At 43.1% G+C, this 24084-nt stretch overlaps 1 protein-coding gene across 1 annotated transcript; it reads right to left on the bottom strand.

Moving 5' to 3' along the window:
- Nucleotides 1–914: 914 nt before the first annotated feature.
- FARSA (phenylalanyl-tRNA synthetase subunit alpha) lies at nucleotides 915–12664 on the bottom strand. Its single transcript, XM_026679574.2, has 13 exons — nucleotides 12429–12664; nucleotides 8596–8733; nucleotides 8312–8410; nucleotides 7980–8098; nucleotides 6568–6660; nucleotides 6011–6139; nucleotides 5540–5655; nucleotides 4560–4644; nucleotides 3759–3858; nucleotides 3421–3589; nucleotides 3228–3305; nucleotides 2536–2650; nucleotides 915–1453 (listed from the first exon to the last, which is right to left on the bottom strand). The coding sequence occupies exons 1-13, from the start codon at nucleotides 12612–12614 to the stop codon at nucleotides 1348–1350; spliced, it is 1533 nt and encodes a 510-aa protein (XP_026535359.1). The 5' UTR covers nucleotides 12615–12664; the 3' UTR covers nucleotides 915–1347.
- Between the last annotated feature and the right edge of the window lie 11420 nt (nucleotides 12665–24084).

Below are 24084 nucleotides of genomic sequence, written 5' to 3' on the forward strand. Positions count from 1 at the left end.
AGGCCTTTCCCTGACCTGGAAAAATGTAGCAAAGAAAGCACTAGAATTCTTCTGTTAAGTGCTATAACACCAAAACTCAATTCATAACTACCAATGAATTACAACCATTAAATTTTTTACTACTGTAGAGCTTGGTATTTAACTCAATTATCCTGACCCCTGCACTTTCAGATAACTTACATGCTATATTCAAGCATGAGGAATGACTATAATATAGAACTTGTAGAACAGAGATTTGCAAGAAATGTGTCAGTCATGAAAGTCTGAAGCTATCAGAAAGTTGTCTTATTTTATTATGATCAATCTAACTTTCCTTTATTACAGGAATTTACCTATAGCCTATCAATTACATGGTGTGGCTATTTGTCATCTTTACTACTACTCAACAAAGATTAGGATAAAACTCTCTCTCTAAGGCTGCTTGATATGCTCTTCAATTTCTCTTTCTAGACTGCCTGTTGGGGCCACAGCCAGAGGATCCAGACAAGGATGAACCAGAGCCCTCAACTGTTTCAGGTTTCCAGCCTTCACTTTTGACCAGAACTCCCACCTGCACATGTCCCCCGACCCAGGCTGAGGAAGTACACATAACCCTAGAAACAGCTCCACATATGACATCGGGACTACAAAGATGAAGACACAGAACAAGGCTATGCCGAACAAGGCTCCCAGAACTGAAAGGGAAAGTCTCGTCATAGCAAAAAGAGACAGGCTAAATAGGTGAATAAGCTATGGACTGCTTTGTTGTAGTGCTTCCGCCTTTTAACATCAGCCTAGAGATTGCCCTTCTGAAACTTTTTTAATGGTCACTAATTGGGGTATTTTAATTCATAATCAATGGTCACCAATCCTTAAGACAAGCAGCTGCTGCTTTTTTCCATTTCCATTGCTGGTTCACAGGTTCCCATTGCACATTAGGATTCTTTCTTTTACTCGTAATTGTTAAAAATTAAAAAAAAATCCAGAACTTTACTGAAACAAGTACACTTTACAGTAAATAACTTTACTGAAGGAAGGTATTGAGAGATCAATTTTTTTTCATTCCAAAGACCTTGATGGCACGATAGCCCACTTGCCTTACAAGGAAATCAGATAACTGAAACTGCCCTTATTCATTTGAATTACCACATTCCAATTTCATGTTGAAACATATAGGACTATGACTAGGAGAATCCATTCAATCTTGATCCAAGATGTTGCTAAATGAAGACCAGGTACCTTCCCTATGGTCTTACTACTTTCCCTACAGCAGCAAGCAGCATGGAGTACAGAGGTCCAGTCTGCTTACTGGCAAAGAGCAGTGGCAATAAATAAGGAGACTTGAAGAGACCACCAGGTTCCTAAGTCCTAGGCATCCAAGCGGCAAAGTGGGCTGTCATACACCATCTGCAGATTGACCTTGGGACCAACTAATTCCCGGATGTTATTGATGCCATACTTGATCATGGTGGGTCTGGAAAAGAACAGAGAAAAGTCTCATAAACAATTTGTTGGAAACAATTTAACTATAAATGCTCACCCTTTCAAAACAGCAGACAACCTGAAGCAGTTGCTAACTACTCCCCCTCCCTGCAAAAGACAATGATAATGCACTGAATCACAATGGAAACTCAAGGTAAAGAACAAGCCACACAAGGACAGTTAGAACAGAATCCACAATACAGTGCCCATCTATCTCCCCCACACTCACTGGCGATCTATCGTACCCCTACAAGGACCACCCTTTGGACTGAAATCCTATGGACCAAGACACTGATCTAATCTAGCCTGATCTAAAAGAACTATCTGATTATGTCTGAACAAACGAAGTGGATGAATTTTGAAAGGTTTGGTTACCATCCTTCCTATCCGGGAGATATTTAATTGGTTCAAATGTTGACTTTAATGATTTCTTAAATAGGATTTTATTTAGACAAATGCTTATATATTGTATCAATATATTGCACTATTTGAGGGTGAAGGTTCATTCTCTGAGCTTGTGGGTTGGTTTCCGAATGTTTCGTTACCAGGCTAGGTAACATTTTCAGTGGAATTTAGGGGATGGCAGTGTTCTTCTGTTTATAGGAGCTTCAGGTTTGGGTATGTCAGGTGAGGGTCTTGTGATGGGTCAGGTGTGAGTCACCAGTGAGAGTCTTGTGATGGGTAGGTTACATTAGGTGAGGGCCATTGGGAGATGAACTGCTGGAGAGGCTGTGTGGGTTGGTTGAGGGTCAGTGCTGTCTCTGGTTGCTCTCCAGTTGTGTTCTTTTTGTCTTTTTCTGTAGAATTGCTCTTTAGTTTTCTTAGTGTACAATTTGTCTTTATTAGATGAGATTGACGTTAATAGTTATTCTTCTAATGTTTAAATAAATCTAAATTAAAAATTGCAAATTGAAGCTTCCCATAGTTTCATCTGCTAATCATCATAGAAAGGTATAAGACGAGTTATGGGAGGTACTTCATAGTTTCTCTCATAAATATAAGTAGCCCTTGGCCTTTAGAGACTTCTGGCCCAGACAGCACAAGGCAGCTTAACTGATTCTCCAAGACACTCACCGTTCCAGTGATAGCCCCCAGGCAATGACAGACACCCCATCAGGAAGGCCCATAGGCAGCAGCATTTCTGGGCGGAAGACTCCTGAATTTCCCACTTCCACCCATTTCTTTAATCCTGAAAGAAAATGGAAACGTCTATAGTGAAGCTGACAAAGTGGGAATGGGAGCACACAAAGCCAAGGGTTTCAGGTTACTGGGTAGACTCAAGCCTGGTTATTGGAATCCATTCAGCACTTTCTGAGCAATAGAGAAATGCAGGTCCCTCCCTAACAAAGAGAGGCAGAAAGGAATATGTTAAGTTAGTGGCTGAAGGAATAGTCTGAAATGGTGTAAAACAGGACAAGACAGTCATACCCAGCTCTTGCTCAATTTTCTCCATGATTAAATCAAGGACAGATTTCTTAAGCTTTCAGCAACTCTACATCAGTTTTGGAAAGTGGAAGCAACCATTTTCTATAGGTAAGAAAGTAAGCTGAAAACAGACTGATACTTCCTTAAAAGCTGCTTTCATTATTACCTGTACTTTGCATGATTGATCTTTACTACCAAAGGTATTTTGTAAATCAACTAAGTTATTTGGGAAAAGAGTTGAATTTGAAGAGGGAAGAGCATTCAAATTCTGCCATAGATAAAACTATGGTTCAACTACACAATTCTTTTGTTTGTACATATCCTTTTTTTTAAAAACTCACCTTGATGGTAGCTGAAAACCTCCATGCTGGGCTCTGTGTAAGGATTGTAAGCAGGCTTGAAGCGCAGTTGTGTGATTCCTGTTACATAGAAAGAAGAAGCTGGTTTCTGGGAAAAGGAAAAATAACACCTAAAAAGCTCCTTGCCTAAACTGATGCCCTTTATCCTGCACATTGACTTTCTACCATCTCTTACCCAGTTTGGTGAAGAATTCTTTCAGGACACCCATAAGATCCCCTAGTGTCAAACCATAATCAGCCACCACACCCTCAATCTGGTGGAACTCTGCCAGATGTGTAGCATCCAGTGTCTCATTCCTGAAGACCCGATCAATGGAGAAGTATTTGGCTGGTGTGAACTTTTCCTGTAGTAGAAGCAATTATCATAACTTGGCATTTTCATTTGATTCAAATACCCAGTTTTATGCCTATCTAGTTCTGCCAGCTTTAAACCCACAAATATTTTGTAACAAGGATTTGCAATGCAAGTATTCTTCAAAATACAAAAAAAAAAAAAAGCCTCTAGTAATTTACCCGCTGTGCCAGCTGATAGAGCATCCGGGCACTGACAGCTGTGGTATGTGTCCGAAGAAGATTCTTCCTAGCCTCCTCCAGTTTCCATTCATATTTGTAACTGAAAGGGAGGAAGGGAACAGATTAACATAAAAATGCAGGAATTGGAGGAAGCAATTCATATGAGTTACATGACTTGAGAAATCAGCATAAATGTGGTTTCTCTGTAGAACAAAAAAAATAGTTGATCCACTAGACCTAATGTTTAAAAATTCTATCATTTCTATTAGGCATTTGGGACTTTTGTCCCTTACACAGCCCTGGTGTATAGAGAGTCTTGATGGCACAATAATTAAAGAACAGTCTTGCAGACAAACTCTGCCCACAGCCTGGAGTTCAATCCTGATGGGGTTCAAGCCTTCCATCCTTTCAAGGCCAGTAAATAAGGACCCAGATTGCTGGAGACAATATGCAAATAATGCTAGCACTATGAATTGTCCAGATAGTTGTGTAAAGCACTATGGGGGATATATAAATCTAAATGCTATTGCTATACAATAGCACTTTTACTCAATATGAACCAGTTCCAAAAAGATGCCAAGATTCCACTACTGAATTCATGTGTCAGCATCAAACCTCCCATCTTTGCCTCCTCTAATGTCACAGATTTCACAGCAAAGTATCTCCCTTCATCTTCTAGACTCAGTAACAAGAAAAAAGTCCTTCCATGCCAGTTCTTGCACTGAACTCTCCACAACAATTATTCATGCTTTTCTATTGTATGGTTTGCACGTCAGGACAAAACCATGTTAATGAACTTACCCCTGAGAACCGTACCCTCCTTGTGAGTGTACCCTCTTTACCCTCTTCAAATAATCCATGGGAAAGTCAATTGCTTCAGCAGGATCTGAAAGAAATTAAATTTGTAGAAAAGTATTCAGACGTGCAAAGCCTCCATATGCACTCAAAAAGAGCAAGAAGAGTTTGCAGATGCTGCATTCATCACTGTCCAGACTCAAGGCAAGAACATAAAAACCATATTGCAGCTATTATTTCCCATAGAAAAATGGGTGCCACATCCTAGAATATTAACAAAAATAATCTTAAAAAGAAGAATTTCTATAGAAGACCCCAACCTTTTGGACCAAAGGATACATCTGGAATTATGTAGTAATATGCATTACAACTTCTCAAAATGGAAGTCATAAGGAGAATATCCATTCACAAAATGATAAAAAGTTAGATTTAGAATACTGAAATTGGGACAAATGTGAATGATGAATTTATTTAGAGAGGAGGTCTGGGGTCGGAAGGGAAATGAAAGCAATGGACTTTTGGTATTGTCCAAGGAAAGGGCAATTCTATGGAAGGGAAGGGACAAGGAGAAATTGATGGATGTTTATCCTGACTTCTGACTTGCAGTGTTAACAGCAGGCTACACTGTAGGATTGCCGTTAGATCCTTTCTTATACAACTACATTTCATTTTTACCCCTTATGTTGGCAGGTTCCTCACATGGAGCTGTTCGGTTCATATCTATAGAATGCAGACAGCATTCTAAACTCTCCAATGTTTATAGCTCAATTTGTAAAAATACACTTAGAACTATTTAAAATGGCAGCTACACATTTTAGATGGGAACGAAATGGCCTAGATGCATGTGCCTGATCAGATCTCTGTAGGAACTACATAGGAATCTGCAGCTCCAAGTCAGCCTTAAAAGGAGACCAAACTTTTATTCTTCACCCTTAGTATAACAAGAGATAACAGTTGTTATATTTTAGACAAGCAGTGGAACCAACCCTTCATAAAGAAAGTGTCATGCTGGTCTCGGGCTGGATGCTGCTGTGGTTGAAAGAGGGCATCAAAGTTCCAGAAGGAGCTCTCAATGAAATTATTGGTGGGCATTTCTGTGAAACTGAAGAGGGAAACAAGGTTTCAATTAAATATTAAGGGAATGGGTCCCATGACTAGCTTATACTCTGACATTAGCACAAGGAAAAACATCACATGTAGCCAGAATAGTCACTAGAGGGGATTTGCTCTAGCCAAAGTATTCTGCTACTTTTCAGAGGAAATTATTTACACCCAATTAACAAAAATAAATTACTTGGATTTTCCTAGCAGCCATTATTTTGTATAAAATGTTACTGAATCCCAAAGACGGGTATGTTTGAGTTGACACTTCTTAAATTCTTTCAGCTAGTTGAGTAGATATTTTAAAAGCTTCCCGCAGCTATATTTCTCCTGCCCATATATTATTAAGTACATACCCCATTTCAAGGAAGATCTGCCGAAACTGAGTGCGGACCTTCAGCAATGGATGGAGATGGCCACTTTCAGGCATAATGCCCAGTGCCTCAAAATTGTAAGACTTGAACTTCAAATCTCTCCAAGAACCACTGCAAGGATGGGGGAAAACAGGAAGAACACAAGAAAGATAATTCATTTAGCAATAGGCTGTGATTTCTTTGAGAACAGCTTCTATTTCAATAATATAGCTTCATTTAAAAAAAAAATATCATAAAGGCAACACAAACACAACTGAAAACAGGGAGGTTAAGAATTTTGCCAGGAAGGGTTTGAAGCTATGAATCCATTTTAGCATCCTATCAGCTGTAAGACTGTGATGGATGAAACTTGATTCTATATAGTGAAGAATATTCTTTTATATAAATAGATAGATAGATAGATTCTATATAGCCAAGAATTCTTTAGCCAAGGTCCACATGCAGAAATCAAAAGCAAATTTCAGACAGAAATGGCAATTTGTAGGCCCAGATCGAAGCTTAATCAGGACCATACTATAAGAGACACCAGAGTTGCTTACCTGGCAATCATCTCTGGTGTAAGATCTGTTTCTTGTTTAGCAATAGTTGTGCTAAAAGCACTTCCTTTTTTAACCCAATATGTCTTTATGGTCCTAAAATGAAACACAAGTTTTGATGCATCATCTCTTGGGAAGAGAATAGAATCATTCAAAGTTCTATTACAGAGCATTCCATGAGAGTTTTACAAACTAGAATAATTCCTTAAATTAATAAATCACATACACATACGCATTTACAATGTATTCATACGATTCTCTACTGAGCATGAAAGCAAATTGCCTTAAAAATTAATCAAATCAGAACATATATGAAACAAAACAAATAGTTGATGAAAACTCCAGAAGAAATGAGTTATCAACACAAAGAGTAGGAATTAATGAGAAAGACAGATCCATCCATCTATTTTCAAATCCCCATAGCCAAAGATTTATTCAACTAGTCCCCCTGGGCCATGGCTCTTTGTTGGAAAAAATAAGAATGTAAATGAGGTAATTATCTGCAGAGTGACTACCTCTTTTCTTGAACGCTTTCCAATATTGTCCAAAACTTGAAAAAGAATAACCTAGGAAACATAACCTAAGAAACTTGTATGAAGAGCTTACACAACAAAAGATGTATTGAGCATAAGATCTGATAGGAGTATAATCTACCTTTATCCCATATTGAAATGTTTATTTCACTATGAAGACACACAGTGTATCAAGCTACAAAAATTCTGTTGTGAAAATTTTCTACCAAATATTGATGAAGAAGCAACAAACATGGATACTAATGGAGCAAGCAACCAAAACCAGCTTATCTGAATGATATAAGACCATCTTTGGATACCTTTGTTTGAGTGCCTGATTCCCCGCTCAATAAGGAAAAATACTTTTCAGTGATGGTGCAAAGAGCAAGGCCTGTTAATCACTACCGCTATGGTCCTTTTAGCCTGGAGCCTTTACAAAAAAATCATACTTTTCAAACATATTTTAATGTCTTTGATTGTATACAAAAACCATTACCGCGATTGCTTAATGTGTTACTTGTATAATCATGTTAAAAAATTAACTTGTTTTACTTTTTTGAGGGTTTTTTGGTTTTACGTTTAGTTGTAAAACAATTTAGTTAATCAACATTTCTGCCCAATAACCAAAGCTAGGGTTTAAAACAAGCATCAGAGTATGTATTTAAAACAATACATACAGTGCTTCATGTACTTCTTCCTAATTATTCTATAATTAGGACATAAACAAACAATAAACAGTACAAACAAAATAATAAAAACAAAAAGATAAAACAAATCCCATTACAGTATCTGTGCTGATAAAAGGGCAAAAACTCTCAATCCTATGAAGTTGTAAAGTGCTACAGAAATCAATCACAACTCATCTCTGATCGTTCTGCAACAGATATTAGAATTAAAACTCACACTTCTACTAGGAGTTTTCGTTTCTTCAGTTCATTTTTATCTTTCTCTTCTAAACAGTTAGCTTCTCCATTCTGAACTTGAAGTAGCTTTTCCCTTACAGTGTCCTGAACAGATTCCACCTAGGAGAGAAAAGAAACTAACTGTGAATAGAAGCCCGAAGTTCTCACTCCCATCTGTTTTTCTTGGATTCAAAGTATTCAGGCAATCCTGAATTTACTTAGTTCCTTCTTAAATATGTACTACCTTTGCTCACCTTTGGAGGGTGAGGGAGCAAAAATATAACATGCTGCAGAAGCAGGGACCCCACACAGATAGGAATTTTGATTACTCACTGCCTGGAATATCCTAGGGCCATTTTCTGAGCTCTTGTCTAGCCGGATCCATTTGTTGGACATTGCTTTGCTGAATCCCACCTTTCCACTTGGCAGCTGCTACAGTAAAACAAGGAAAACATTATCCCATCAGATCAGAAGACATACAATCACATCAGCAAAAACAAGTTACTTAAATTTAGATCCATGCTAAATATAGATCCACAGCAGATAACATCAAACAAATACTTTCTCAGAAACAATTTAATACAATAAGTATATAGAGATGAGGAATTTTTTTTTACCATGAGTTCACTCTGAAGCAGACCCTCAGAGGGGATGCTATTAAATACTCGGACCTCATGGCTCCCTTTGTGAATAATCTCTTGGCCCTCAGGTGTCAACTCCCACTTTTTAGATGTACGTTGCTCAGCCTCGATCACCTAAAAAGAACATCAAAAACATCTTCCTTGTCAAAAAAGTAGATAAAAATACAAGAATTATGTGTTTAATAAAAGAATCATAAGTCTGTGGAGTTCTTAGGACATGTTAAAGTACCTCAGAACTTCTGCTGATTTGCAGTACCTACTTGGATTGTGGATGAGGAAAAATATATTTATACCTAAAGTTTCACAAAACCAAATGGCTATCATTTATCTAAGAAAGCTCATCCATGAGCTTAGAAGATTCTAGCTTAGTTTTACTTCTTTTCTATCATTTATATCATGGGTGTCAAACTCGCTGTATCACGTGACATTTCACAACTTTTTCCCATTCATGGAGCTTGGTGGGTGTGGTCTTTATGTGATGCATCTGGCTTGTGGGCCGCCAGTTTGACACCCCTGATTTATATGACTTCTTCACATTTTGCCATATGAAATTTCCACCTGTAAATTGAAGTGCTCTCAGTGAGAACTGGGCAACAGTTACATGTGGGAATATTTAAGGACAATCTGAATGCACCCATACCAGTGCCAAACTCAATTAAGATTCTTATTAGCCTTTTTAGAATAATCTTCCACTGCAATTTCCTTTTCTGAGCTAATCACAATAAGGTCAGTTTTAATCTAATGTAATTGGGGAACTGGAAATACCTATGATGAGGTTATGACTATCAAATCTAGGCTGCAAATGAGCATTATATGGAGAGAAAGAGGGTTTTTTTAAAAAAACATTGCAGGTATCTAATGTCATCTGTTTTTTTTTTTGCAGCTCAGATTTAATAGTTGCTGGTGGATAAGGTACAGTGTACTGGTAGACCTTGACTTAGACTACAATTGAGCCCAAAATTTATGTTAAGTGAGACAGATGTTAAGTGAATTTTGCCACTTTTCATGCCACAGTTGTTAATAATCACTGCAGTTGTTAACGTAATAACATGGTTGTTAAGTGAATCTGGCTTCCCCATTGACTTTGCTTGTCAGAAGACTGCAAAAGATGGTCACATGACCCTGGGACATTGAAATATCATAAGGAGAGACTTCCGGTGACGAGATATGGGTGAACGGAGGTGCTGAAGCTCGCCCTGGGTTTCACGCTATCTCCTCTTGCTGTTGGAGTGAGCCTTAGGGGTGCACGCATCTTGTAGAGAAGCGTGCCAGTGTGGGGAGACTTGAGTCGCGGTGTGGAAAAGGCGATTCTTATCGCGACGTAGAGAAACCCTGTGGAGACTGACAACAAGAGACTGTCAGTAATGGCGGTCCTAAAGCCTTGATCGTTGCATACAAGAGGAAGCGAGTGAGTGACAGACTGTGGTGAATGAAGAGTGCAAGTGAAAGAATTTGCGATCCTGATTGAGCGTTGAATATTGGAGAATCTTAGTCGGAGCGAAGCCCGAAAACAGCGGCCAAAGCAGATACAAGTGGCAGCGAAAGCGAAAGGGCTCGTGAGGCGGAAGAGGTTAAGGACGCGAGTGATTAGACAGAGAAGATAAGAGAATCGGAGGGATCTGAGAGACTGATAATAATTGGGGGAGAGAAAAAAGAAGAAGAAAGAAAGAACAACAATTTAATTTAAGGGAACTTTGAAGGATTTGAATTGTGGACTTTGGGGAAAACTGGAAGGATGAACTTGAGATGGGGGGAGACTTGAAGTAAGGAATTAAACTACAACTTTAAATATTCCACGAACGAAACTGAATAATTTACTGGTCTCTTTTTGGATTATTGGACTGGAGCTGTAGTAAGTGGAGAAGATTTATTAAAGAAAGAGACTATTTGAATTTAAAAATTGACTTGTAAAACTTTTAATATATTAATATATTACTAATATATTACTAATATATTAATATATTAGTAAACAACATAAAATGTAAAAGAGGTAGTAATTATATATTCACAATAAGATGTATTTGTAAATATATCACCAATATTGATAACAAATAAGGAACCATAGACTGTCGATAGTAAAATTGTTTTTAATCATTTTCTTTTTTCCTTTTTCTTTTTTTTCTGTGCGTTGTGTCTGTGTTTGTTTGATATTTTAGTTCTATAATCAATAAAGTTTGTTTAAAAAGAATATAATAAATATGACTCAGTTGCCAAGCATCTGAATTTTGATCATGGTGTTGCTGCAATGATTGTGTGAAAAACAGTCATAAGTCACTTTTTTCTGTGCCACTGTAACTTTGATCACTAAATGAACTGTTGTAAGTCGAGGACTATACCTGTACTATATTTCTTCTTCCCTTGAAAATCACAACAGAAATTAACAAGGAAAAGGTGAGCAAAATATTGGCCTTACTTTAGAATCTGATGACATTATAACGATCTATTTAGCATTGTGTACATGTATAGCCATAACATCAACTGTTCAAAAGGTGCTTTTTCAGGCGGCAACTGGACTTTTTTTTTTTTAAGGTGTTTTGCTTCTCATCCAAGAAGCTTCTCCAACTCTTGTATGAGAAGTAAAAAACCTTCAAATAAAAACAAGGAAGTCCAGTTGCCTGAAAAAGCACATTTGGGACAACCATGACCTGGATGACTGAGACTCTCCATAGACATAATAATACCTGAAGAGGGGATTGACTTAATTCTCCAAAACACCAGAAGGCAGGACAAGAAGTAGTTGGATAGAAGCTTGCTAAAGAGAGATCCAACCTGGAAGTAAGGATAAATTTTCTGACAGGGAGAGCATTTAATCAGTGGAACAACTTGCCTCTTGGAGTTGTGGGTGCATCATCACTGGAAGCTTTCAAAAACAGACTGGACAACCATTTGACCAGAAGGTTGACTTACAAGACTTCCAAGGTCCTTCCAGCCCTATGATTCCATGTTCCATATCCACCAGAGACCCTTATTTTACTTTCTCTCCCATCATGACATAATACCGCTCCAGGAAACATGGACTGTTGATGACATTTTATTAAATGTATACCATTCATTTTTGACTAGGACCAGGAGCAAAGCAAAGTGTAAGGCAGCCTGAGGGTCCTAGTTTCCCCTATTCTATGTGTCATGTCAAGGCCCCTGCCTTCAATCAAGACATATGCTATAGCTTTATTAATTCAATCAATAAGGACTGTGTTAATGCCATAAAAGTTCATTTCCACTTATCAGATTTGTTTATCCAATGCTACACCAACAGCTGCATAGGATCTTTTCCACCAGCAAAGACAAAGATAAACAACTGCTGGCATGTCCAAAAAAGAAAGTCACAAAACACAATTCATGATTTCATTGTGATACTACAGATGTTACAACTGAAGGATTTTTTTTAACATGTTCTCCAGTTTATGCATTCAAAGCCCAAGGAAGAAAGAATTGGCAAACCACTTCTGAAAATCTTTGCCAAGAAAATTGCAGGGATTTATCCTGGCAATCTCTAGGAGTCGATAAAGGCTTGAAGGCATAAAACAAATAGTTTGTGGTACAGCGGGTTGTTTAAATACAAACACAGCTTTGAGGGCTTTCTGAAGGTTTTTTGTTTGTTTTTTCTTTACAATTCTGAGTAGCCTTGGACAGCACAACCACATACATGCAATCCATGAATTGGTCGGCATAGCCCTAGCCTGCATATTCCATTGGCTGACAACGGGTAGACCCGCCCCTTTCAGCCGCAAATGCTTGAGCGCCGCATCTACCCTGCGTGGCGCCACTCGGGCGTGGTTCGGGGTAGCTCTGCCTTCTTGCCGACCTACCTCTCCTAGCGACTGAAGACTCTTCACGGCCCCGACCAAAACTTGGTGTTCCAGGCCAAGCGCTGCTGCTGCTTCCAGGCTGCAGAGTCCGGCTTCTCCGTCAGCTGCCACCTGCTCCAGCCGCTGTAAGAGTAACTCTGCTGCTGAATCGGGGCCTGTCGCGGCTGCCGCCATGGTGGGAGACATGTTCCCGACCAACTCCAACGAGAACTTCCGGTGGTGACCGGAAGCGGAAGTAATGACTAGCGCACAATTTTTAAAAAGTGGACTGCGTAGCCTCCTTTGTCACAGAATCGCCGGCTTTTTTCCACGAAAACCAGCGGCCTATAGATGCGCAGTCGCCCACCTTATCCTCAGAGCGGGAAGTATTTCAGGAGTTAATGCTTCAAAAATGATCGTTTCCGTTTTTCATTTCGCACGGTTGGGCACTCGCCAAGCAAGCTAAATATCCGTATTTAGAAGCTAAATGTACACAGTCTCAGATAAAGCATATAGTATACAGTGCAATATTTCGTTACTGTGCATTAAAAAGTGACTTTCGTACAAAAACAGCCACACAAAAAAATTCCTCGCCCACGTGAAAGGCATACATGTCCTTTGTTGATTGGCCGCTTCTTTAAAAGCTCTCGTGTTTCCTTGTAAGTTACATCACTTCTGAAGCCAAGCTGTTCCACTGGTTAATTGCTTTCACTGTTAGTAAATTTCTCCTTAATTCTAGGTTGCTTCTTTCCTTGATAAGTTTCCATCCATTGTTTTTTGTCTTGTCCTCCAAAGCACCAGAGGGCAGGTCAAGAAACGATGGAAACTAATCAAACAGAGAAACAACCTGGAATTAAGAAGAAACTTCCTAACTGCGAGGACAATTAACCAGTGAAACAGCTTGCCTCCAGAAGGTGTGGGCGCTTCATCACTTGAGGTTCTTAAGAAGAGACTGGACAGGCACTTGTCTAGAATGCTACAGGGCAGCAGCCCCCAAACTTTTGGGCAACAGGGACCAGTTCCACGGAGAGAGGTTTTTCTGTGACTGGAGGGGGTGTGGTTTGATGTGCTGCTTGCATCCTACAGATGGGGTTTCACTAGTTTGCGGGGTCCAGTTTCTGGCATGCTGCAGATCAGTGCTGGTCCACGGACTGGAGGTTGGGAACTCCTGGTATAGGATCTCCTGCTTGGACTAGCACTAGAAGATCTCCAAGGTCCCTTCCAACTCTTGTTATTCTCAATAAAGCAATATACAGTATTTGTTTAAAATGCAAAAGTCTGATGTCACTAAAGCAGCCATTCCTAACTTCCTGCCCTCTGTGCCACAGGTTTGAGCAATGGAAGCCTGAACTTTTATTAAAATTTAGAAGTTTAAAGACATGTACTGTTTAACACATGTAATGGAAACAAGAACTGCAGATTTCCTTAGGTGAAATTCCTTGTATCTAATGTATTACACAAACACACAAATGGAAATCTTGGAATGTCACCACCTTCTATAACCTTCCCCCACTTTTTTTTGTCTTCCACTGCTCAAAAGAAAAATCTACAATAGTTGATCCAAAACTGCATGGAAATAGGCTTGACTATCTGGCAAAAAAAAATTGGGGGGTGGGGGTGGGGGAGTGCACATAATTATATGAAAATGCTGCAGTGAATAAAGTCTTTTGATCTGTTTTATTTAATGTTTCACATTAAGAAATTAATAGGAATTGGGTTTTGGCACAATCAAATATACTTGCAGGTACTTTTTTTTTTTATCTCGCCATGCCTCTGAATCTAAATTAAACAAGATTTTGATATAATAAATTGGGGAAGTACCATTTATTAATCAAATGTTATGCTGAGAAAATACTGAGGACCATAAATGATTCTCCGATTAAGTGCTTCTTTGAATGTACACATATCTAGGTGACCACTTGATAGCAGCTTCTAGCAGTTAGTTTTCTATATCTCATTATTATCCCTCTACTGCTGTCATCCCTTTGAGGTAGCACATACTGGAAAATCAGTTATGAATGCTTTATACAGGTAATCCTCAACTTAGAACAGTTCATTTACTGACCATTCAAAGTTACAACAGCACTGAAAAAAAGTGGCATGACCATTTTTCACACAACTCTTGCATCCTCATGGTCACATGATCAAATTTCAGATGCTTAGCAACTGACTCATATTTATGATGGTTGCTGTTTCCCGGGGTCACCTGATCACCTTTTTATGACCCGGCAAGCAAGGTCAATGGTAAAAGCCAGATTCGCTTAACAACTGTGTTACTAACTTAATAACTGCAGTGATTCACTTAACAAGATGTGTCAGGAAAGATTAAAATTGGGGCAAAAGTAACTTAAACTTTTTTTTAAGTTTTATTGGATTTTTATTTTTAAATATACATCAATATCAATACATGAACAGTGTGGCCTCTAGGTATAATTTATTTTGATACAAGTAGCAATAATATTAGTTATATTAATCAAACTTACATAATCCAAGTATTAATATACATGTTTGTTTTAGAGTAGCTATTCAGTATTTCAATGTTCCATTTTAATGCCAATGGTATTATTAAGCATACATAGTGATACCATCTTTCAACCTCTAATCTTTCCATCTAGTTATTACTTATATACTATTATATAAAAATTATATCTGCTAATATTCCTCCTATTTCTTATTTCTGCTTCTATTCTAGCATCTAGTCAGGCCACCATTACTAATCCTAGAGTTAATACACAGGTTTATATTAAGACATAGTCCTTCATTATTTGGTTATTCAAAGTCTCAATATACCATTCTAGTACCAATGATCCTATTATTTAAACATATTTAATAATACCATCTTTAACCGCCAATCTTTCCATCTAATGATTGCTTTATATAAAGGTGTGTTTTCTTATTTCTACCTTATCGAAGTGGCTGTTGACTGCCCTTGGGGAGCTTCCATCGCCCGAAAGACACTGCCTCATGGTGAGGGGACGCGGGCACCCACGCCTCGCCCTGAAGCGGCTGGTGACCCTGCCTTTGGGGAGCTTTCATCAGCCAATAGAAGCAGCCTCGGGGCGAGGGGAGTGTGCGTGGGCACTCGCCCCAAGGCCACTTCTACCGGACGATCGAAGTGGCTGGTGACTGCCCTCGGGGAGCTTCCATCGCCTGAAAGACACTGCCACGTGGCGAGGGGCTGCGGGCACCCACGCCTCGCCCCGAAGCGGCTGGTGACTCTGCCTTTGGGAAGCTTTCATCAGCCAATAGAAGCAGCCTCGGGGCGAGGGGAGTGTGCGTGGGCGCTCGCCCCGAGGCTGCTTTTACCAGCTGATCGAAGTGGCTGGTGACTCTGCCTTTGGGGAGCTTCTATCGGCTGATGTTCTATCGGTAGTAGATCGGGGTATTCTAGTCTAGGCTACCTGCAGGGCGCTCCTAAAGGCAAGTTTTCTCCCCACCCCACCCCACCAATATTTACATACATGGTGTGTTGTGAGTTAATTTGTGAGTTTGCAAGCAAATTTTATGTGACAGACTGAGCTAGCCGATGGCAGATAGATAGATCTCTGAATGAATCTGTGATTCTGTGAGCAACTCAATCTTCCTGCCTGCTTTACCTGATTTTGGGTAAAAGTTGCTCTTTTTTTAATAAAATATTCAATATTTATATAAATATTTATAATATTTACATACAAGCCATGCTCAGCCAGTCACATGACCACCAAGCCACACCCACAAATTAGGCCACGCCCAGAGAACCAGTTAGTAGTCCCTGGGATTTAAAATTATGAGTTTCGTGGTCCCTGAGGTCCAAAAGGTTGGTGACCCCTGATCTAGGGTACATATCAATTTAGCTGTAGTTATATACTGGTAGTATATTATGTGAATCACTGAATCTCTTGAATTAAAAAAAGCATATGGTATGCATTACATTGTCATAATATAGTTTTAGTTCCCTTAGTATATTGTGTGAATCTGTGCTTGGTGAACTGGCTTGTGGCTTAATCCATGTATAAAGCCAGAAGAAAACTGTACTGTATTTAATAACTTGTGTTTTATAAATCTTGGCTTAGTTAAGTTATTAATTGAATAAATAGATTATTCAATTTATATCCTATCGCTATGTTCAGATGAGCATTTAAGATGACTAATGAATAACTCAATGCAAAGGCTAAATACTGCTAAAAGAAACATTAAATGCCTACCAAAATCAATTCATCTTTACTGATTTACTAAAGCCAAGGGAACATGGGGCAAAGAAATTCCTGGGCCAAATGATTGCGTTATGACTGGAAATCAGGTTTCTAGATTATGTGATTAAAATATATACACATACGTACATACATACATACATACGTGCAATCCTTCACACATTGCACTAATGTCTATTTAATGAATCATGTTAAATTAGGTTCCCACCACATAATAATATGGTTTATAAACTTTTTCAAAAGTACTCCAAAGAAACAAATTGTCATGATAGAAGCAACACATAATGAGAATCTTCCTCATTATTTTAAATTTGATTTTGTTAGTGAAGTTGAGATGTTCTTCATCAAAAGGAGTTGGAGGCTGGGTATCTTGTTCTTCCAGTTAAGTAGCAAAATAATAGTTGGGAAAAAACTTTAATGAGGAAAATGCCTTGGAGTGAAAAAATAATTAACTTTTAAGTATGTAAGGATCTAATTCAATTTAGGGCATATTGCTGCTTTTTAATTTATGAAGTAGAAAAGATTCTGATTTCAAGAATCTGAAATATATGTAATAAAGATTTTGCCAGTTCTAGATGGGAGCTAAATACAATGTGTGTTTCAGATAGGGACTGTTTTAGTGTAGAATCACATTATCTTAAATTCCATTGTGGGTCCTAAAGATCAACAACAGTTGTCATATATTTTTTTCATCAGTGACATAAAATAAAATCTGTTAAGCAGGAAAAGGGAGCATACTTATGGAATGCTTTTTGTTTGAAATAAATTTTCCACTTGGAAGTACCCAGGATTACATATTGTGCTAAGCCATCGTTGAACCAGTTTATTGAATAACCACAGTACACTTTCAGTGATTCTGAATGCGAGAGATTTGATTTAGTTACAAGCATTTTCATCCTACCATACCCTGTCCTGTCTCGAAAAGTGTCCTCCTACATGTCTTTCTTTTTGATATTTGAAGACTAATCTGTAAATCTCCATATTTGATCGAAGCTGAGCCGATCCGTTGTGTGTGATGTGACGTATTTGTATTTGACATGGCGATTCGTCAAGGCTCGGTACAGTGCGGCGAGACGCGATTATGAGACGCATGCGCTCCACACAGGAGATTTGTTTTGAGAGAGTGTACTGCGCGCAAGAGTGCGCTGTGTGCAAGAGTACGCTGCGCGCAAGTGGCTTTGTTTTTTTTCAATTTATTTGTGTCCTCCTTCTCATTGTAAAAAAGTTGGTCACCTTAGAAATTTACCTGTTACAGTTTAAAAGAAAATGTTTATAAATTGACATTCCTTTGGTATATGACATTAGGGAAACTTTTTCAGATGTATTAATTTATGTTGGATATGTGGAAAATATGAAAGGTCTTTTTATCATGTTTGTAGAAAAGCTAGAAAATGTTGGGTTCAAAAACAGTAATATAAAGAATTTTATATATTAATCAACTGAAAGCAGAACTTTTTTGCTCGGATGAATGGAGAGACAATGAGAAAAGACATGTGGGAGTTTTTGTACATATTATGCAACTGCAGTGAGATTATTATACTGTATGCAAAATATAGAAAGTGTCAGCCCTGGATCCATCTTGGGACAAGATTTTTAGGGCTGCCACAGCGGGGGATGGGCGAGCTGTGGGAATGGGAGAGTAGCAAAGGGATAGCAACATTCTTTCACGTGAGATCAAGGACGAGCTGCTGACACCTGGAAGGGAGTGACCAAAGTTTGGCGGCAGCTGAGGCAGGAGATGGATTGGGCTATGTGATGTGAATGTTACTGAATGAGGCAGGGTGTGAGTTTTAGTGTGTGTGTGTGGGGGGGAAATGCGGGATTTCAGATTCAGGTTTTCCCCAGATGTGCCAACATGACTTCTCTAATAAATTCTTATTTTGATGGACTTTGACTAGGGATTTCTGAATTGGAAAGAGGGTTTACTTGGAACGCTGACATTAACCTGAATCTCCAAATAAGAAAATTCCAGCAGCTTTTCGCACAGCAGTACCACGGTCTGGGATCCTGAGCCCCAGCCACATCCCGATCTACCGGGGAGCACAAAGACTCAGAGAAGATGGAGCAGAGAACAGTAACTCCTGAGGAAGCCACCGAGTCAGTTTTTGAAGAGGCTGGTGGAGTCGTCTACTACCCATCAACTTCTGTGGTCACAGAGGATGAGGCAGCAGAGGCTGAACTCCGGAGGGGTGCCTGACCCAAGGAGATAACGATGTGTCAATCCCAATCAGCGGGCCCGGTCCTGAAAGGAGGAATATTGGACCAGTGAGAGCAATGGGAACCCCCGTTCTTCCGGATATGTTAGGCCAGTCTAAGCCTGTAGTGGCATTCAAGTGGAGGGCATCAAGACTCCTAGAACTTAAGGGCAGTGGTGGCAAACCTTTTTTGGCTCCCGTGCCGATAATTGTGTGCGTGCTCATGCACTCATGCTTACATGCCAGCACCCAGAAGGCAATGCATGCTGGGTCCCCCCCACATCCCCTGCACATGCACGCACGATCCCCCCGCAATGCACCATGCCACTGCACCTGTGCATGATTCCCCTGTGTGCCATGCATCTGCGCGTGCATGTGCAATCTCTGCATGCTGCGCATCTGTGCATGCATGCATGACTCCCCACATGCGCCATGCGTCTCTGTCCATGCACGTGTGTCTCCCGCGCTCCCTGCCACCACGCATGCATGCCAGATACCCGACAATTAGCTGTAGTATGGCGGCAGCATGTGCGCATGCGCAGTGGGGCTCTTCCGGGCGAGCTCTCGCATGCTGGCAGAAGTGGCTCAGCATGCCACTTCTGGCATGCATGCCATAGGTACTCCAACACGAGTCTAGGGAGTGGAGGCTCCAACTGGCATCATGGAGTCAGTCACTTGCAGGACTACCCAAGAAGTTTGACCAGCTGACTGTAGGGCCTGCGGCTCAAGAGTCCCCCTACTTGACTCAGCCTGGCTGGAGCCTGGCTCAACCTACGTTCAACTTCCCAATTCAAAGGAATATGGCAATCCAGATTGGGGCCTCGGCTTCTTTCCACTCAGTGCTAGGCAGACAGAGATTCAGCCTTCCCCCTGTTGTTCAGTCCATTGGGGCAACGGCCTATCAGAGTGCAGCCACCAGTCAAACCCCCAGACCCTGGGGCACTCAGGGGTGGAACAAGGAGGCTACCAAGGCACGGCCGTCCTTCATCTGTAAACTCTGGGCTGCCACCAGTGAATCAAATTCTGCCCAGATGGTCTTTCTACCAGGCCAGGGATGGATTCAATGCCAATGGATGCTGGCCTTCATCCCACCACCTGGCCAACTGGCTGCAGCAGCCCTGGCTACAGCTGCCCCACTGCAATTTTTGGTGATCTTTGACGGCACCCCGAGAAAACTAGCTTACTTCCTAAATTGGATCTGGGCCCACATAGATCGCTATGGGGCTCAATACTTATTAGACCAGGACATGATCTCGGTCATTGCAGACAACATGAGAGAGGGAGAAGCAGCAGACTGGAAGCGCCTGAACTGGAAGATGTGGACGAGTTCGTGCAGTCAATGAGAGCCCAATTTGAAAACACTGCTAACTGAGAGGAGGCTGAAGTGGAAATCAAGGGGTTAAAGCAGTCGATTCCCCCAAGGAGTTTGTGTGAGAATTAGAAACTGAAACTGAAGGAGCCTGGGTGTGGCCCTGCAGCTCTGAGTGCTGTGCTGAGAATTGAAACTAGTCTGCTTTGAGCTCTGAAGCTGCAAACTTGTCTGGGCTTGTCTGTAACTACTACCATGTTGGAAGAATCTACTATTGGTATTGTACATTTACTAATAAGTTATTATGTATATAAAGAAGTTATTGAATCCTGCTGAATCAGTCATCTGTGTGTACTTTCTGGATTTGATTTCTACAATAAACTCTTGACAGTTTAGAAGGGTTGCCAGCAAGTTATGGGACTGGCCTGAATGACTTTTTATTCACTATTTTAAAGAGGCCCTGAGTCCAGACTTTAGGCAAGCGTGTGCCTACAGGGCGATACCTAACCGGATCCAAGTTTGGCATCGTATGGCAGTGACTATGGACTTGGAGATTCACCCCCACCAAAAGTCTACACCAGAGAAAACCCCTAAGCAACCACTGGGACGCAGAATCGCCAGCAATCCGGTAGCTGAGACAAGAACAGCAACTGTGCCAGGCATAAAGTGCTTCAGATGCAGCCAGCAAGGCCACCGGGCCTCAGAATGCTTCGCACCAGCTCCAATCCCCTAGGTGCGAACACCAGTGACAGCAAAGTAAAAGAAAACTCACAGAAAACTGCAATACAAAGGTAAATTTGTCAGGCCGTGGAGATCCCCCATTTGCTGTCCCATGAGGGGGAAACTCCAGCTCAGGTGGCCCAGTTGGAGTGGCAAGGAGGATTCGATGGTAAGTGAAGCCATCTGTCCCTTCACCATAAAATCCCACATAGTGGTTCCCAGAACACATGGGGACCTAGAGGCCATAATAGACACCAGCTGCACCCGGTGCCTAATCACCTATCAGACTGTGCAAAACATAGAGAGAGAGATGAGGATGTTGAGCTGTCCTATCCATTTTGAGTCATTGATAGGGCATGCTCCTGTGACTTTAGTCATCGAGCCTGTAAGGCTAGAGATGGGCTGCCATTAGGAGATCATATGGCTTGTAGTTGCCCCAAAAATGATCGAGCCACTTATCCTTGGTCTAGCCTGGCTAGATAAATGGGCTTGGGAAGACAGCTATAGGAAAGTAAAGTTGGATATCGGATTGCAGCCCCCTTTGCAGCAAACTAGAAACCAGCCCTCTTTAGGACCCAGTGGCCCTAGCCCAGGGGTGGGCAAACTTTTTGGCTCGGGGCCGCATTGACTTTTAAAATTTGACAGACGGGCCGGGTCAGCACAAGATTTTGGGGAATCGCCCCCCACCCTTCCCCCTTCTCCTCCTTCCCCTCCCTCGGAGGCCCCTGAGTCAGGAGTTGCTACCGCCGGCGCGGCTCCGCGGCTCCAGTCCCGCGTTGCCTCGGGAAGGGAAAGGCAAAAAGGAAGAGCCGCGGCGGTGCTTTGCAACGGGAGCAGCGGCACCGGAGGCTCAGGCTCAGCGGCTCCTGGTTTTGCCTTTTCCTTCCCAAGGCAACGCGGGACTGGAGCCGCACGGAGCTGCGCTGGCGGTAGCAACTCCTCACAGCACCAGCCAGACACCTGAGCGGAGCCCGGGCGAAACTGCCGGAGCACCGCCGGGTCACCTCCTCCAAGCAGCTCGCCCGCCCGCCGGGCTTCCCCTCTGTCGCGCGGCTCGGGGCCAGGCGCGAGCGCCCGCGAGTTAAAAGGAAGCCGAAAGTTGCTGGGAAGTTGCTCGGGTGCTGGGAGCAGGCTTTTAAAGTGCCGCCCGAGCAAAGTTTAAGCAGCCCTTCCTGCTCCTCGGCGGGAAGACGCTCCAGCCTGCAAACTTTGCCTTTGCAAAGTTTAAGCCTGGAAGCCCCGGAAACCCAAGCAACTTCCCAGCAACTTTCGGCTTCCTTTTAACTCGCAGGCGCTCATGCCTGGCGGAGGGGAAGCCCGGAGCCTCCTCCAAGCAGTCCGCCCGCCCGCCCGCCGGGCTTCCCCTCCGCCGCGCGGCTTAGGCCAGGCGCGAGTGCCCGCGAGTTAAAAGGAAGCCGAAAGTTGCTGGGAAGTTGCTTGGGTTTCCGGGGCTTCCAGGGCTTTGCAAAGGCAAAGTTTGCAGGCGGGAGGGGCGGGCTGCTTGGAGTGGGCTGCTGTGCGGCTCGGGGTGAGGCGCGAGTGCCCGCGAGTTAAAAGTTGCTGGGAAGTTGCTCGGGTGCTGGGAGCAGGCTTTTAAAGTGCCGCCCGAGCAAAGTTTAAGCAGCCCGCCCGCCCACCGGGTGGAACCCTTCCCGCTCCTCGGCGGGAAGACGCTCCAGTCTGCAAACTTTGCCTTTGCAAAGCCCTGGAAGCCCCGGAAACCCGAGCAACTTCCCAGCAACTTTCGGCTTCCTTTTAACTCGCGGGCGCTTGCACCTGGCAGAGAGGAAGCCCGGAACCTCCTCCAAGCAGCCTGCACGCCCGCACGCCGGGCTTCCCTTCCGCCACATGGCTCGGGGCCAGGCGCAAGTGACCGCGAGTTAAAAGGAAGCCGAAAGTTGCTGGGAAGTTGCTCAGGTGCTGGGAGCAGGCTTTTAAAGTGCCGCCCGAGCAAAGTTTAAGCCTGGAAGCCCCGGAAATCTGAGCAACTTCCCAGCAACTTTCGGCTTCGTTTTAACTCGCGGGCGCTCGCGCCGCCCGAGCCGCACAGCAGCCCGATCCAAGCAGCCCACCCCACCCGCCGGGCGGAACCCTTCCCGCTCCTTGGCGGGAAGACGCTCCAGCCTGCAAACTTTGCCTTTGCAACTTCCCAGCAACTTTCGGCTTCGTTTTAACTCGCGGGCGCTCGCGCCTCGCCCTGAGCCGCACGGCGGAGGGGAAGCCCGGAGTGCCGCTGGGTCGCCTCCTCCAAGCAGCCCACCTGCCCGCCTGGCTTCCCCTCCGCCGCGCGGCTCGGGGCCAGCGCGAGCGCCCCAGGCATGATATTCTTCCGATTAAAATCGAATTCCGATTTTGGGAATCGCCCCTCCTTTCCCCCACCCCTTCTTCTCCTCCTTCCCTCCCCTCGGAGGCCCGAGTCAGGAGTTGCTGGCGCGGCTCCGCTGCTCCAGTCCCGTGTTGCCTCAGGAAGGGAAAGGCAAAAGGAAGAGCCGCGGCGGCGCTTTGCAACGGCAGCAGCGGCTCCTGGTTTTGCCTTTTCTTCCCGAGGCAACGCGGGACTGGAGCCGCGTGGAGCTGCGCCGTGGTAGCAACTCCTGACAGCCCCAGCCGGATACCTGAGTGGAGCCCGGGCGGTGCGAGCGGAGGCCGCTGAGCGGCAGGAAAAGGGAGCTGGGCCAGCCACAGACCAGCCTCCGTGCAACACGCCGCCGCCCGGCCCCGGCGAGGGAAAGCAGCGGGCACTCCCCGGGCGCGTGGCGGGGGGTCTCTTTTGGCCGGCCCCGATTTTTTTTCAGAGTGGAATATCATGCCTGGCGCCCGCGAGTTAAAACAAAGCTGAAAGTTGCTGGGAAGTTGCTCGGGTGCTGGGAGCAGGCTTTTAAAGTGCCGCCCGAGCAGGACCGCCGAGCCGGGAAACGGGGCACCAAGGCAGGGCAAGGCTCCACCAGCAGCGGCCTAGCTTTAGGTGGCTCCAAGCAGCCCGCCCCGCCCGCCGGGTGGAACCTTTCCCGCTCCTCGGCGGGAAGACGCTCCAGCCTGCAAGCTTTGCCTTTGCAAAGTTTAAGCCTGGAAGCCCGGGAAAAAAGGGGATCGGCGGGGACTCACCTTCGGAGAGGTCGCACTTGAAGGTGATTTCGAACTCCCAGCCGAGGCCTTTGCAAATTTCTTTTCTTTCCTACCCCTAGATCGCTCCGCACTGTTTTGCAGCTTTGGGGGCCACGCGACACAGGGCAATACGCCACACCCAGCGATTTTTTTTTCAG

This window comes from Notechis scutatus, chromosome 2, assembly GCF_049901735.1.
Source record: "Notechis scutatus isolate UNSWTSFEM ecotype Mainland chromosome 2, rNotScu1.2, whole genome shotgun sequence".
Taxonomy (NCBI): Eukaryota; Metazoa; Chordata; class Lepidosauria; order Squamata; family Elapidae; genus Notechis; species Notechis scutatus.